This window comes from Taurulus bubalis, assembly GCF_910589615.1.
Source record: "Taurulus bubalis genome assembly, chromosome: 12".
In the NCBI taxonomy this organism is placed as follows: domain Eukaryota; kingdom Metazoa; phylum Chordata; class Actinopteri; order Perciformes; family Cottidae; genus Taurulus; species Taurulus bubalis.
The window spans coordinates 25,831,125-25,846,124 of NC_136600.1; the positions used below are offsets into that span (position 1 = coordinate 25,831,125).

General features: G+C 44.4%; 1 protein-coding gene across 1 annotated transcript in view; it reads right to left on the minus strand.

Annotated features, from left to right (window-relative positions):
• Nucleotides 1-15,000, minus strand: part of bbs9 (Bardet-Biedl syndrome 9) — a gene marked incomplete at both ends in the record, with an annotated part of 88,731 nt that overhangs the window by 40,490 nt on the left and 33,241 nt on the right. Inside the window, 6 exons of the mRNA XM_079227381.1 lie at nt 1,331-1,483; nt 1,575-1,747; nt 2,452-2,547; nt 4,118-4,258; nt 7,531-7,545; nt 13,486-13,590. Of these exons, the coding sequence (XP_079083507.1) occupies nt 1,331-1,483; nt 1,575-1,747; nt 2,452-2,547; nt 4,118-4,258; nt 7,531-7,545; nt 13,486-13,590 (683 nt within the window). The remainder of the gene's footprint in view (nt 1-1,330; nt 1,484-1,574; nt 1,748-2,451; nt 2,548-4,117; nt 4,259-7,530; nt 7,546-13,485; nt 13,591-15,000) is intronic.

Sequence of the window (15,000 nt, forward strand, 5' to 3'; positions counted from 1 at the left end):
GTCTGATTAAACGGTTGAGGCGGTGGACATTAACCAGAGCGGGTAATTAACATTTAAAGGCGGACAAAGTCAAGCGCCGGCTGGCTGGCAGTTCGCAGCCCAACCTGAGGTGAAGGCTGTTTATTTGGGTTAGAATGGCATTAACAACTTCAACAAGCTCGTTAATTTCCCCACTGAACCGGAGTGCGTCGGTAGAGCGGTCCGAGCGCCGGACGGAGAGAGAGAGAGCGGCTCCGATCACAGGATGATGACACGCCTCCGCTAGCTAACGAGAAGCTAACGAGAAGCTAACGAGAAGCTAACGGCAGCGGACGACCGCCGTGTAGAATAAACAAGCAGGGGCAAGGAACCATCACTTTGTCACACACACACACACACACACACACACACACACACACACACACACACACAGTTCCACCCTCCCATACGTCAAACCTAAACAAAGGGTGAGACAAAAGCTTAACGGCTGCTTTGTTTCAAAATCAGCTTTGCACTGACCTCACACACACACACACACACACACACACACACACACACACACACACACACACACACACACACAGTTCCACCCTCCCATACGTCAAACCTAAACAAAGGGTGAGACAAAAGCTTAACGGCTGCTTTGTTTCAAAATCAGCTTTGCACTGACCTCACACACACACACACACACACACACACACACACACACACACACACACACACACACACACACACACACACACAAACACGGGCGTGCAGCTGCAAGTGTGTCCATAACAGGTTGTGTCTGTTTCAACGAGCATGACTTTGTGTGTCTGTCCAACTGGGTGTGAGCTCACAGCTAATCACCAGGAGGGAGGAAGTCCATAAATCAGCAGAATACACAGTTCCCACACTGTAAATCTACACTAACACGTCATCGCTGTGTGTGTGTGTGTGTGTGTGTGTGGACAGGTCTCTACGTCACTCCTCCTCAGTCCATATTCTCTAACTTAAACGTATTTGCTGCAAAAAAAACTAAAACATGGCGACAGCCGTAATCCAAGATGGCGACGGCAAAATCGAAGGCTTCTTAACGCCAGTCCACAAATCGACAGGTGACGTCACCATGACTACGGCGTCTTCTTATCTACAGTCTGTGATGCAGAGTCGCTCACATCAACCACCTCAAAATGCTAATTTTCACCACAAAAAAAACAAACTCGGGGGGGTCACATCACCCCACCCGGGTCTCTCCCACGTGAACTGTGTGTGTGTGTGTGTGTGTGTGTGTGTGTGTGTGTGTGTGTGTGTGTGTGTGTGTGTGTGCGTGAGTGTGTGTGTGTGTGAGTGTGTGTGTGTGTCCTCTGACCTGGCTGTAGGTGGCGTCCAGCAGCGTGTCCAGGTTCTGCAGCGGCGCCGGGGTTTTGTCTTTGAATCGGGTCAGCAGGCGGCGCTGGATGGCTCTGAACTGGACGGCCCGCTCCGACAGCAGATCCTGGTACTGCTGAGCACTGACACGCAGCTAACACACACACACACACACACACACACAACTTCCTGTTTACTAGGAAATGCTTGTTTCGCTCACTCTCGAGGTCAGATGGGGATCCTACCTGGAAGTGGTTATCCACGGACAGGAAGTACTCCTGCAGAGGCAGCGGCCCGCTGAAGCTTTTCTTGAAGTCTTTGACTCCCAGTTTGAGGAAATGCTGGTCGAACCTCTGGACCAGCTCCTTCACCACCATCCACATGTCCTCAAAGCGGTCGCTCTGAATGCGGTAACGCTCTGGCAAAAAGAACGTGTATCGGAGTCAAGAGAGACAGCAAAAAAAAGACGGCATCATCTGCATAGTAGCGAAGAGTTTCTGATAACAAAAGATATTAAAGGTTCCTAAGAACTAGAAACACGATCAAAGGAAACAAGATGGAGGTAAACTGGTGTTCATGAAGGTAAACTGGTGTTCATGGAGGTAAACTGGTGTTCAGATGAAGGTAAACTGGTGTTCAGATGAAGGTAAACTGGTGTTCACATGAAGGTAAACTGGTGTTCATGAAGGTAAACTGGTGTTCAGATGAAGGTAAACTGGTGTTCACATGAAGGTAAACTGGTGTTCATGAAGGTAAACTGGTGTTCAGATGAAGGTAAACTGGTGTTCATGAAGGTGAACTGGTGTTCATGAATCTAAACTGGTGTTCAGATGAAGGTAAACTGGTGTTCATGAAGGTAAACTGGTGTTCATGAAGGTAAACTGGTGTTCAGATGAAGGTAAACTGGTGTTCAGATGAAGGTAAACTGGTGTTCATGGAGGTAAACTGGTGTTCACATGAAGGTAAACTGGTGTTCACATGAAGGTAAACTGGTGTTCACATGAAGGTAAACTGGTGTTCACATGAAGGTAAACTGGTGTTTATGGAGGTAAACTGGTGTTCAGATGAAGGTAAACTGGTGTTCATGGAGGTAAACTGGTGTTCATGGAGGTCATAACTCACGGGAGGTCCTGGAGGCCAGCACGGTAACTTTGTCTCCTGACAGGAACTGAAAAGCCAAACTGTTTCCGTCCTTATCTTCAGATTTCACCGCAAACTCTGCAGAGAGAGAGAGAGAGAGAGAGAGAGAGAGAGAGAGAGAGAGAGAGAGAGAGAGAGAGAGAGAGAGAGAGAGAGAGAGAGACAGACAGACAGACAGACGGCAGCACGATGAGACAGATTGCCGATTGTAGCCGATTGTCAGATAACTGGGAAACAGAGCATCTCTCACACACACATAAATAAACACGCATAAACACACTGCCATGAATACACAACCACACACAGAATGCACCGGTTGATTACTGGTAAACGTCAACACGCTGGTGTTGTCTGGCTCCGGGCGGCGCCCTCTGGTGGCCGCCTCACTGGTCCTCAGCTCTGTGATTAATCTACGATGCTTGGAGCGAACACGGGGGTTTGAACCTATGACGGCAGACGCTGCAGGTCATGTGACACGTGAAGAGATCACTTCCTCAGACACAACCACGTTTCTTCTCGATCGCCGTTTGGAAATTGTGAAGTTTGGATAAAATAAAATACGTGGAAAATAAAGGATGACCTTCTTTTATTGTGTCTTTGAAATGTTCCTTAAATGCTGTGTTCTTCTTCCTCTTCCTTCTTTTCTCCTTCTTTCCTTCTTCCCTCGTCCTCCTCTTCTGTCGTCTTCTTCTTCTTCCTTACCCGGGAAGATGGCGTTGTGTGTTGAGTGTGTGTGTTGTGTGTTTTACCTGGGAAGAGAGTGTTGTGTGTTGAGCGTGTGTGTTGTGTGTTTTACCCGGGAAGAGGGCGTTGTGTGTTGAGTGTGTGTGTTGAGTGTTTTACCCAGGAAGAGAGTGTTGTGTGTTGAGTGTGTGTGTTGAGTGTTTTACCCGGGAAGAGGGCGTTGTGTGTTGAGTGTGTGTGTTGAGTGTTTTACCCAGGAAGAGAGTGTTGTGTGTTGAGTGTGTGTGTTGAGTGTTTTACCCAGGAAGAGAGTGTTGTGTGTTGAGTGTGTGTGTTGAGTGTTTTACCCGGGAAGAGGGCGTTGTGTGTTGAGTGTGTGTGTTGAGTGTTTTACCCAGGAAGAGAGTGTTGTGTGTTGAGTGTGTGTGTTGAGTGTTTTACCCGGGAAGAGGGCGTTGTGTGTTGAGTGTGTGTGTTGTGTGTTGAGCGTGTGTGTTGTGTGTTGAGTGTGTGTATTGAGTGTTTTACCCAGGAAGACAGTGTTGTGTGTTGAGTGTGTGTGTTGAGTGTTTTACCCGGGAAGAGGGCGTTGTGTGTTGAGCGTGTGTGTTGTGTGTTTTACCCAGGAAGACAGTGTTGTGTGTTGAGTGTGTGTGTTGAGTGTTTTACCCGGGAAGAGGGCGTTGTGTGTTGAGTGTGTGTGTTGTGTGTTGAGCGTGTGTGTTGTGTGTTGAGTGTGTGTATTGAGTGTTTTACCCGGGAAGAGAGTGTTGTGTGTTGAGTGTGTGTGTTGAGTGTTTTACCCTGGAAGACGGCGTTGTGTGTTGAGCGTGTGTGTTGTGTGTTTTACCCAGGAAGATGGCGTTGTGTGTTGAGTGTGTGTGTTGTGTGTTGAGCGTGTGTGTTGTGTGTTCTACCCAGGAAGATGGCGTTGTGTGTTGAGTGTGTGTGTCGTGTGTTTTACCCGGGAAGAGCGTGTTGAGGTCGACCGGCGGCTGGTTGGTGTCCACGGTGATCTTGAACTTGGTGGTTTTGGCCGGAGAGGACGGGACACACAGCAGCGCCAGAGGGAGACAGAACCGGGCCTGGAGAACCCTGGGAACCCCTGAGGAGAAGAGAACACACCAAAGGTGAAGACGTTCTCCATCGGCCTGCTTTGTCATTGCAAAATACACAATGAATCGCCTCTACTGGACTAATAAAAACCACTTATACTGCATTATTTCACACTTCTCCCACCTCGCTGCTCGTTCCCTGGAATAACAACCTTACATTCACAGCCCACTTCCCCTTTAAGTGGCACCCATCTCCTCACAACTCCTCTACGGAGAATCAAAAGGCGGTCGGCACATCGGTTCTTTCTTTCTTTCTCTCGGCTTTCTCTCTCCAAACAGCAGCCGAGTTAACATTCATTAACACAGTCAACGCTGCAGATATTCACGTTACGAGAGTATCGGGGAGCTACGAGGCCGAGAGACTCAACGTCAACACCGGGGTGTTTGTCAAAGAGCCGAAGAGGAAGTTTTGTAAAAAAAAGAAAGGAGGAGAAAAAGGAGGAGGAGAGTTAAGGCCAACTATATGTGTCCTGAGCTTAAGCAGTGCTGAGCTTGGCAGAAATCTACACTTAGCTAGAATAACAGAGCGGAGGGGAAGGAGTGATGGAGGAAAACAGTTGTTAAGAAGAGATGGAGCGGGGGGGAGTTGAGCTAACGACATGATGGGGGGGGCTGCAACACGGCATGTTCCAGGTGATTACAGATAGCGATGATTACTTCTGACTACTGTGCGCCTTCTTCGTTCCAGACGTGCAGTTATTAAGTGATTATGTGAGGGGTTTATTATGGGGTTTGAAAACAGTGAACTGAGAAGGAGGGAAGAGAAAGAGCCAAAGAAAACGGTAACAACCCGTAGAAAGAAAGAACACGGGCGGAGTTGGAGGAGGACTGGGGTCCAGTCTCTTCTCACTGACTCTATGGGGTCCAGTCTCTTCTCACTGACTCTATGGGGTCCAATCTCTTCTCACTGACTCTATGGGGTCCAGTCTCTTCTCACTGACTCTATGGGGTCCAGTCTCTTCTCACTGACTCTCTGGGGTCCAGTCTCTTCTCACTGACTCTATGGGGTCCAGTCTCTTCTCACTGACTCTATGGGGTCCAGTCTCTTCTCACTGACTCTCTGGGGTCCAGTCTCTTCTCACTGACTCTATGGGGTCCAGTCTCTTCTCACTGACTCTATGGGGTCCAGTCTCTTCTCACTGACTCTCTGGTGTCCAGTCTCTTCTCACTGACTCTATGGGGTCCAGTCTCTTCTCACTGACTCTATGGGGTCCAGTCTCTTCTCACTGACTCTATGGGGTCCAGTCTCTTCTCACTGACTCTATGGGGTCCAGTCTCTTCTCACTGACTCTCTGGGGTCCAGTCTCTTCTCACTGACTCTCTGGGGAATCCACATGTGGTCAAAGTGACAGATTTTTGGGACGATTTCTCTCCTTTTGTAAACATCCAGGTGACTCAAGGAAGCATGTTTATCAGAGTGGACGCAGCCTCTAGAACCATGAACGCTGCTGTGTGTGTGTGTGTGTGTGTGTGTGTGTGTGTGTGTGTGTGTGTGTGTGTGTGTGTGTGCCAGAGAGTTTATTTATTTGAGTAGAGGACCACTGTACAGGATCAGGTTCTTACCACAGCTGCAGTGATGTCAGCCATGTGTGTATGTGTGTGTGTGTGATTTAGTGTGTACAATGAAAGACCACATCTGCTCATTCTGTGTGTGTGTGTGTGTGTGTGTGTGTGTGTGTGTGTGTGTGTGTGTGTGTGTGTGTGTGTGTGTGTGTGTGTGTGTGTGTCTTTTTATCATTTCCTCTGAGGTACACAGCACAGCTCACTCCTCAACAAATCACGTTCATTAATGTGCAGCATTCTGCACGAGGTGATGAACGTCCAGATGTGGATTTCTGGAGCAACGTTCTTCATCGAGCATCTTTCAGCTCACAAAGTGATCCCAGGTTTCTGTTGTGTGATAATAACCGAGAGCTTTTCCTGCACTTAGACGGGGAGATTTGCCAACAAGTATGTGTGTGATCAGCGCTGACGGTCTGTAGGAGCAGTGGATTCCTGACAGTGACGTCGCTGGACACGAGGAGGAACTACAGGCTGCTTTCTGCTGTCTCATATAGCCTTTTATATCAGTTGGCTACAATTATCAGAACTGTGTGAACATTCAGGCTCCCTCTTCTGGCTCAAAGGTGTACTGCAGACACATCTTTTTTTATTTTTAAGACTATGGAATATTGATTTTTTGGGTATTCCAAAAGCCGTTGTTTTTCGGCCCTGGATGCTGCGAAGGAACAAAACTTCTTAAACCGGTTCCATCGTGCCAACTGTTGTGGACGCCGACACATCTCAGTGTTTTGGTCGACTTTGACATTCGAGCCAGAGCAAACGGACGAAGTGCAAGCCGCAATGCATCCTGGTACATGTAGGCACCGCCGCCGAGAAAGACATCTCAGCCTAATCAATCAATTTATTGTTCCAATTGACTTCAACACTGATCGAACGTCCCCGTTTATGTTTCCGCTAGAAGTCATTTGACTGATGCTAAATAGCTGCACATGAATACCTTGCAGTTGGGAGCGGAAGTACACTACTGTGTGTGCGTGTGTGTGTGTGTGTGTGTGTGTGTGTGTGTGTACACTACTGAAGGGCCTCTAAGCCCACATAGATTACAGGACATCCTATTCTGTATCAAAGCACACAAACTCAGACGGACTAAAACAAACACTGGCTGACAACTAGGAACACTACTGTGTGTGTGTGTGTGTGTGTGTGTGTGAGAGATTGTGCATATCCGTACGCCTGTATGTGTGTATGTGCACAGATGATATTTCTGTGTAAACTGCACAGAGTATAAAAGAATATAATTGGATTTGTATTTATTCCATACAGTTAGGAAGTGTGTGTGTGTGTGTGTGTGTGTGTGTGTGTGTGTGTGTGTGTGTGTGTGTGTGTGTGTGTGTGTGCAGACCTTTGCCAAGTATCAAGTTGCAGGAACATAAACAGTAGGCAGTGGTCTCTTCCTGTATATACAGTAGTGTGTGTGTGTGTGTGTGTGTGTGTGTGTGTGTGTGTGTGTGTGTGTGTGTGTGTGTTGGAATGCATACGGTGTAGATTTGATCAATTGTGTGGATTAGTATATTGAAATATACGTCCTAAAATACAGCAAATACATGTATTTGTGCATGTTTGTATTTTTAATAAAGAGTGTGTGTGTGTGTGTGTGTGTGTGTGTGTGTGTGTGTGTGTGTGTGTGTGTGTGTGTGTGTGTGTGTGTGTGTGTGTCTACTTGCTCTACTCTTTCCAGCTCTACAAACCAAACACTCACCTTTGGGATTGAGCTCTGCAGAGAGGAAGAGGAGAAGAGTTAAAGGTTAAAAGAGGAAGATTCAGACAAAGATCCCAGAAACAGAAGAAGAGAGAGAGACACACATACACACACACACACACACACACACACACACACACATACACACACACACACACACTCTGGGTGTGCTCTGTTGGCCACACACTTGGAAAGTACCGCTGGAGGAGAGCACCCAGCCAAACCGATCCTGAATATGATAAAATGTCCAAATCCCCCCAAAAATGTAAGCAGCTGCTCGTTGAGGCGCGAGTATGAAAATTGGTTTGACAGAAAGTGGAGTAAGAGACATCTATGGTTATGAAATGATCCGCATGAAGAGTTCAACAATAATATCCATATCAAGTGTTATTAGTTTTATTATATCATGCACAATACTCGTCTATTATAGTTTATATGAGGCACCGGAGTAAGTTTTACTCTTTATATACACATTTCTTTACTCACATTACCATTCTTTTTTTTGCGCTGGTGTCTGTATTACTTTTTATATACTTTATATTCATTATTACTGTTGCTAATTCTATTGTTAGTCATTTTATTTTCACATTTAGTCATGGAAATGTATGTTTAAACCAAATGTCATGACAAACATTTAGTGAAATCTGGGTGTAAACAGTAAAAAGTGAGTAAATGTAGTATTTAAACTAACAATGAGAATACAAAGCATACAGTAAACCTTAAATGACTCAAATGAATGAGACAATAGTTTGATTAAAAGAATAAACATTTATATAGATGCCTGTATGTATGCCTGCTTATATTTTGAGTCTTTCTTTTAAAAGCATATTCATTATTTCAAACTCAGCGTAAATGAACGACATGAACACATGAATATAACACATTTACATGACTTTTACTAAACTTTTGGGGTTTTATTTCTTTCAAGGACTTTTCCAGGCCTGGAAATAACCATTTTAAAATTCCATTAGTCTTCCACGTTTTCCATGACTGTAAGAAACTAAATATCTCTCCGGGACGATCGGTTTCTGGGTTCTGAACCCGCGCAGCGAAGAACCGCTTTAAACCCGTCTGTAGGTGAAGAAGCTTTAGGCCATGAGCCATTAGGTGGCTCATGGCGTTCATGTGGAAGTCGACCCCTAAAACCTTCTTGAGGACAGTTTTCTTCCTGCCAATCAAAAGGAGCCACACTGAGGAAAAGGGCAGAAAAATAACTGAAGACGAGTTCCTCTGTCGTTTATCTCCCCGGCTGCTGCGGGACTTGAACCGCCGGCCTCCTGCTCCGCTAACCTTTGGGCCGCCGCAACAGAAGTCTGGCAGATTACGCCCTGATTTGATTGGTCGCAGAGGATTTCCTGCGATGGTTGAACGAGAAGCAGATGGCGGGTGGCGGGCCAATGAAAAGGCCCCGAGGTGCCGAGTCAGAGGGTCCACACGTTATTATTGTTATCGCACTTCCTGTAATAACTCTGGCATGGGTCTGTCTTTTATTGACATATGATGGTCTTTATCATTAGTCAAGTCAAGCACATCACGTTTATTTAATTAAGAATGTATTGTTGGCTCCATCTTAAATACAACATCACGTTTGTTTATTTATTCAGAACAATATATTGTTGCTCCACCTTAAATGCAGCGTCACGTTTATGTATTTGGTGATTTACGGTGTTGATTAAACTCCTGTAGCTCCATGTAGCTTCAGCTGTGAGTATTGGCAGATCCAACGATAACAGTTGAGCTGAGTTTTTAAAATTCATATTATCTAGGGTTGTAAACTTCTGGTGTTATTAATTAATTCCCTTTCAATTCTCGGGGTTGATTAAGGAATTTACATCTTGGACTTCAGTGTAAATCTCCTTATTTCTTTTTTTATTAAAAATAAGAAAATAATATGCAGTAGCTTATTATATTATACATATATAAAAATAAATACACACACACATATATATATATATATATATATACGTATATATATATATATATATATATATATATATATACATATATATATATATATATATATATATATATATATACGTATATATATATATATATATATATACGTATATATATATATATATATATATATATATATATATATACATATATACGTATACATACATATAAATATATATATATACGTATACGTATATATATATATATATATATATATATATATATATATATATATATATATATATATATACATATATATACGTATACGTATATATATATATATATATATATATATATATATATATATATATATATATATATATATATATACATATATATATGTATACGTATATATATATATATATATATATATATATATATATATATACATATATATATGTATACGTATATATATATATATATATATATACACACACACACACACACATAAATAAAATGTATACACATAAAAAAAACACATATAAATATATATATATATATATATATATATATATATATATATATATATATATATATATATATGTGTGTATATTGTATATAAATATATATAAATAAATAAACATATATACAGATATTACATTTTTTTGTATTTCAGGCTACAAAAGTAAAAGTGAATTAAGGCCAACTTGACCCCTCCGAAGTGTGTTTGTCGGAGCTCATTGCCGGGTGTCGGGTGTCGGGTGTCGGGGTCACGTCGGGGCACTAATGAAATTCTCCGGAGATCGTAACGACCACAGGGAGCGCCGAGGCCTCCTTTAGGGAAGGGCTTAAGGAGTCGACGGTCTTCTTAAATGTCGAGGAAGACTTTCGCGGGGGCTTAGAGACGGGCACGGCAGCCGCCGGGCGGGACGTGCTGCGCGGGGCGTAACCGTCACCCCCGGGTGGGGAGCGGAGACGGAAAGAAAGGAGGTGAAGACAAAGTGGTGCATTCCTCCCATACCGGGAGAGCATTTAGAGGACGAGAGGAGACGAGGCATTAATGTAGATTAGCGCGGCAGGAAAACATCCACTCGTCCGTCTTTAAGACGACCACTTTGACCTTTCACAGCGAGGACACAGGAACACACCTGAGTCAGGGGGGTGTAGGTGAGACGGGAAATACGATCCGGGAAGTCCGGCGTTAAGTGATGGCTAACGTTAGCTCAACAGTGCAAATGCTAACTTAGTTCACTGAGGTGAAGTGGTACGCGTTTATTTAGACACATAGAAGTTCAATTAAATCCAGCAAGAGGCGGACTTTACCATTGACTTTTTCTGTATACGTCTCTGGATGACCTGTCAATCACCTGTTAGCCCCGCCCCTAAATCATCCCCTGCTTTATGGTCTGTTTGACTCTAAATGACCATAATTTACTAAATGAACATCATGCTGTATTGAAGAAGACTTGAAACTAGAGATTGAGACATAAACTCATGTTTACAATGTTTACTGAGGGAATACATCAAGAGAAGTAGAGTCATTTATATAGACTTCTATACAACCAGATGAGTCACCTCCTGGTGGTCACAAGAGAGAATGCAGCTTTAACACATGAAGCATATACTTCTATACAACCAGAGGAGTCGCCCTCTGGTGGTCAGGAGAGAGAATGCAGCTTTAACACATGAAGCATATACTTCTATACAACCAGAGGAGTCGCCCCCTGGTGGTCAGGAGAGAGAATGCAGCTTTAACACATGAAGCATAGACTTCTATACAACCAGAGGAGTCGCCCACTGGTGGTCAGGAGAGAGAATGCAGCTTTAACACATGAAGCATAGACTTCTATACAACCAGAGGAGTCGCCCCCTGGTGGTCAGGAGAGAGAATGCAGCTTTAACACATGAAGCATAGACTTCTATACAACCAGAGGAGTCGCCCCCTGGTGGTCAGGAGAGAGAATGCAGCTTTAACACATGAAGCATAGATTTCTATACAACCAGAGGAGTCGCCCCCTGGTGGTCAGGAGAGAGAATGCAGCGTCACTCAAGGTTACCACACCGTCAGCGTGACGGTAAAGAACACTGATCTCAGACCAGCGTTTAAACCAACAGATGTTGCTGAGGAGCGTTCCAACCGTTATATCTTTGTTTCCGACGGAGCTGTAACTGAAGTTAAGAAAACATTAAAAAAGTGCTGGACCTCATTAATGCTCTCCGTCGTCTAAAACACTTCCCTTCTTTTCTCTCCATCTCTTGTAACTTCCCTCCTCCTCCAGGCTTAATTCACCTCCCTCCCCTCGTCTCACTCCTACCCTGTACCTCACCTCTCCGTCTTGCGTGCCTCTTCTTGCTCCAGCTTTTAATAAACCTCTTCCCAATTCTACCTCCAGTCCAGCAGGTCCCTTTCCAAAAAACACGAGATCAGCCGCCTTCACGCGCTCCACCCCAGCTGCTCGGCTTCCAGGGGCCCATTTCGGCTATTTTTAGCATCACAATAAAGCTGAAAAAATAAATTAAAAAAAGAGGCACTTCCCAATATTGCCAGACTTTTCACATTAAATGTGCTTTTGGGGAGGGGGAACTGTTCCACCAGCAGAACCCTGCCAACAAAAAAAGCAATCCAAAGGAAACAATAGCACGAAAACACAGACTTTTTTGTTCACAAGCTGCTTTTTGAACGAACGCCGAAATCCGTATAAAAAATTAAAGAAAAAAATAAAAGGACGTCTGTGACATTTTGAAATAAAAAGTGGTTTTGTTAGTTGGTCAAGGGGGAAAGTAATATCTTCCAGAATTATTGCAGAGCCTGGCAACAGCCGCCTGGAGGGAGCAGGGGATGAACCGGGCCGTCTGGAAAAGAGCCCAGAAGCCCTGATTCATAGAGTCACATATTGAGCCGACAGCCCTGGTTTAATTAAAATAAACAGCCGTGTGTCTGTTAACCACAGACTGTATGAGAGGACGTCGTCATCGAGACGGCAACCGTTGGTTGAAGTCGGTGACGACGATTGTGCCGTCACCATGTTCTTTTTTTTGCATCCGAGGAATGGAAGTCACCATATATGGACTGAGGAGGAGTGACGTAGAGACCTGTCAATCACTGTGTAGCCCCGCCCCTAAAGCATCCCCTGCTTTATGGTCTGTTTGACTCTAAATGACCATAATTTACTAAATAGACTTCTATACAACCAGAGGAGTCGCCCCCTGGTGGTCAGGAGAGAGAATGCAGCTTTAACACATGAAGCATAGACTTCTATACAACCAGAGGAGTCAGTAGAGAGAATGCAGCTTTAACACATGAAGCATAGACTTCTATACAACCAGAAGAGTTGCCCCCTGGTGGTCGGGAGAGAGAATGCAGCTTTAACACATGAAGCATAGACTTCTATACAACCAGAGGAGTCGCCCCCTGGTGGTCAGGAGAGAGAATGCAGCTTTAACACATGAAGCATAGACTTCTATACAACCAGTGGAGTCGCCCCCTGGTGGTCAGTAGAGAGAATGCAGCTTTAAGACATGAAGCATATACTTCTATACAACCAGAGGAGTCACCCCCTGGTGGTCAGTAGAGAGAATGCAGCTTTAACACATGAAGCATAGATTTCTATACAACCAGAGGAGTCAGTAGAGAGAATGCAGCTTTAACACATGAAGCATAGACTTCTATACAACCAGAAGAGTTGCCCCCTGGTGGTCGGGAGAGAGAATGCAGCTTTAACACATGAAGCATAGACTTCTATACAACCAGTGGAGTCGCCCCCTGGTGGTCAGTAGAGAGAATGCAGCTTTAACACATGAAGCATAGACTTCTATACAACCAGAGGAGTCACCCTCTGGTGGTCAGTAGAGAGAATGCAGCTTTAAGACATGAAGCATATACTTCTATACAACCAGAGGAGTCACCCCCTGGTGGTCAGGAGAGAGAATGCAGCTTTAACACCAGAGGAGTTGTCATTTTGTCTGTCAAAATGAATATCGTGACTGGAACTTACAAACAACCAAAAGCAGCATGGTACGTGTTGTTGTTGTTGTTGTTGTTGTTGTTGTTGTGCTTACCTGTCGGCGAGCTGTAGGACACGGTGACGTCTCCGGTCAGGTCGGCAGCGGGGTAGCGGCCGTTGAGGAAAGCCGAGAACGCCACGCCGGTGGAGGAGCCGACAGCTGGAGAGAAACGATGCGTTAAACATGAAAGCCCTCGCGTCACTTCCTGTCTGCCAGACTGTCTCTCCAGAGTTACTCCACGTGATCCAGACGTGAGTATCTTTTATTCACAGCACCGACAACTGTCAAATTCACATTGTAATCATTCTTTTTCTACATTGTTGGGACATTGTACGACTCTACCGTAGAGAGATGACAGGAGAGAGAAAAAGAGACAAAACAGACTCTCGGTCAGCAGGACGAAGCCTAAAATGTCTCTAAAAATACGTAACGAAAGCTGGAATCAAAAGCTTTATTCATCCTCTTTCGTTCATTCCCATCTCGGGTGGCGGCTTGTCTTTAGACATCGTTTAACATCTGAAAACTTTGGCTCCAATTCTTGTTTGAAATTAGACTTTTGTGAAAAAACGTGTTTCTATTCCAATTTAACATGAAATCTGAATAGTGTTGTAGAAGGTTGTGTGTAGAGGCCTCGAGGAAACCATTGTGTTGCATTATGGGAAGTGTAGGACGTCCTTCCAGTCTATAGTGAGTCGACCGTGTGAGACTGAATCACTGGAGAGTGATGTATGTTATTGTAAATGTCCTTCTACTCCTAGAACAGAATTTACTCTTTTTCTTTTTTTAATTTTGGCGCAGATTTAAAATAAGACGATGATCGATGGACACGGAAACAGAGCGGCAGACGAAAACACACACAAATTAGAAAAGTCAGCGTGTTGGAGGTGTGGACACACACACGAACAAGCACACACACACACACATGCACACAGACACAGACACACACACACACACACACACACACACAGACACAGACACACAACTTGCCAGGCAAGGTGAGGACAGAAGATTAACAACAGTGTCCAGAGCTTTAACTGGCATCCAAGTGCGGAGACACACACACACACACACACACACACACACACACACACACACACACACACACACACACACACACACACACACACTGAAATTATATGTAGCATGAGAGAGGAGCGATGACTTGTAGCTTCCCTTCAAATACATTAAAACTAACAGAGAAAAGAGAGAGAGCTGGAGAGGAAAAGCAGGGATCAAATACAGACGGAGAGGAAAGGATATATTACAGCTAATGGCTTCACACACACACACACACACACACACACACACACACACACACACACACACACACACACACACACACACACACACACACTGGTGTGGTGGTGTAATGGGGCGTGATGTTCCTGAGCTCGGCCTGTTACAGGTGACTGGACCCCAAGTATGTGTATGTGTGTGTGTGTGTGTGTGTGTGTGTGTGTGTGTGTGTGTGTGTGTGTGGTGTGTCCTAATGGAAAACGTGTAATGAATGAAAGTGAATATGTATTTCTGACTAAAAGTTTTTTCTAAAAGCATTTATTAAAATAGTCC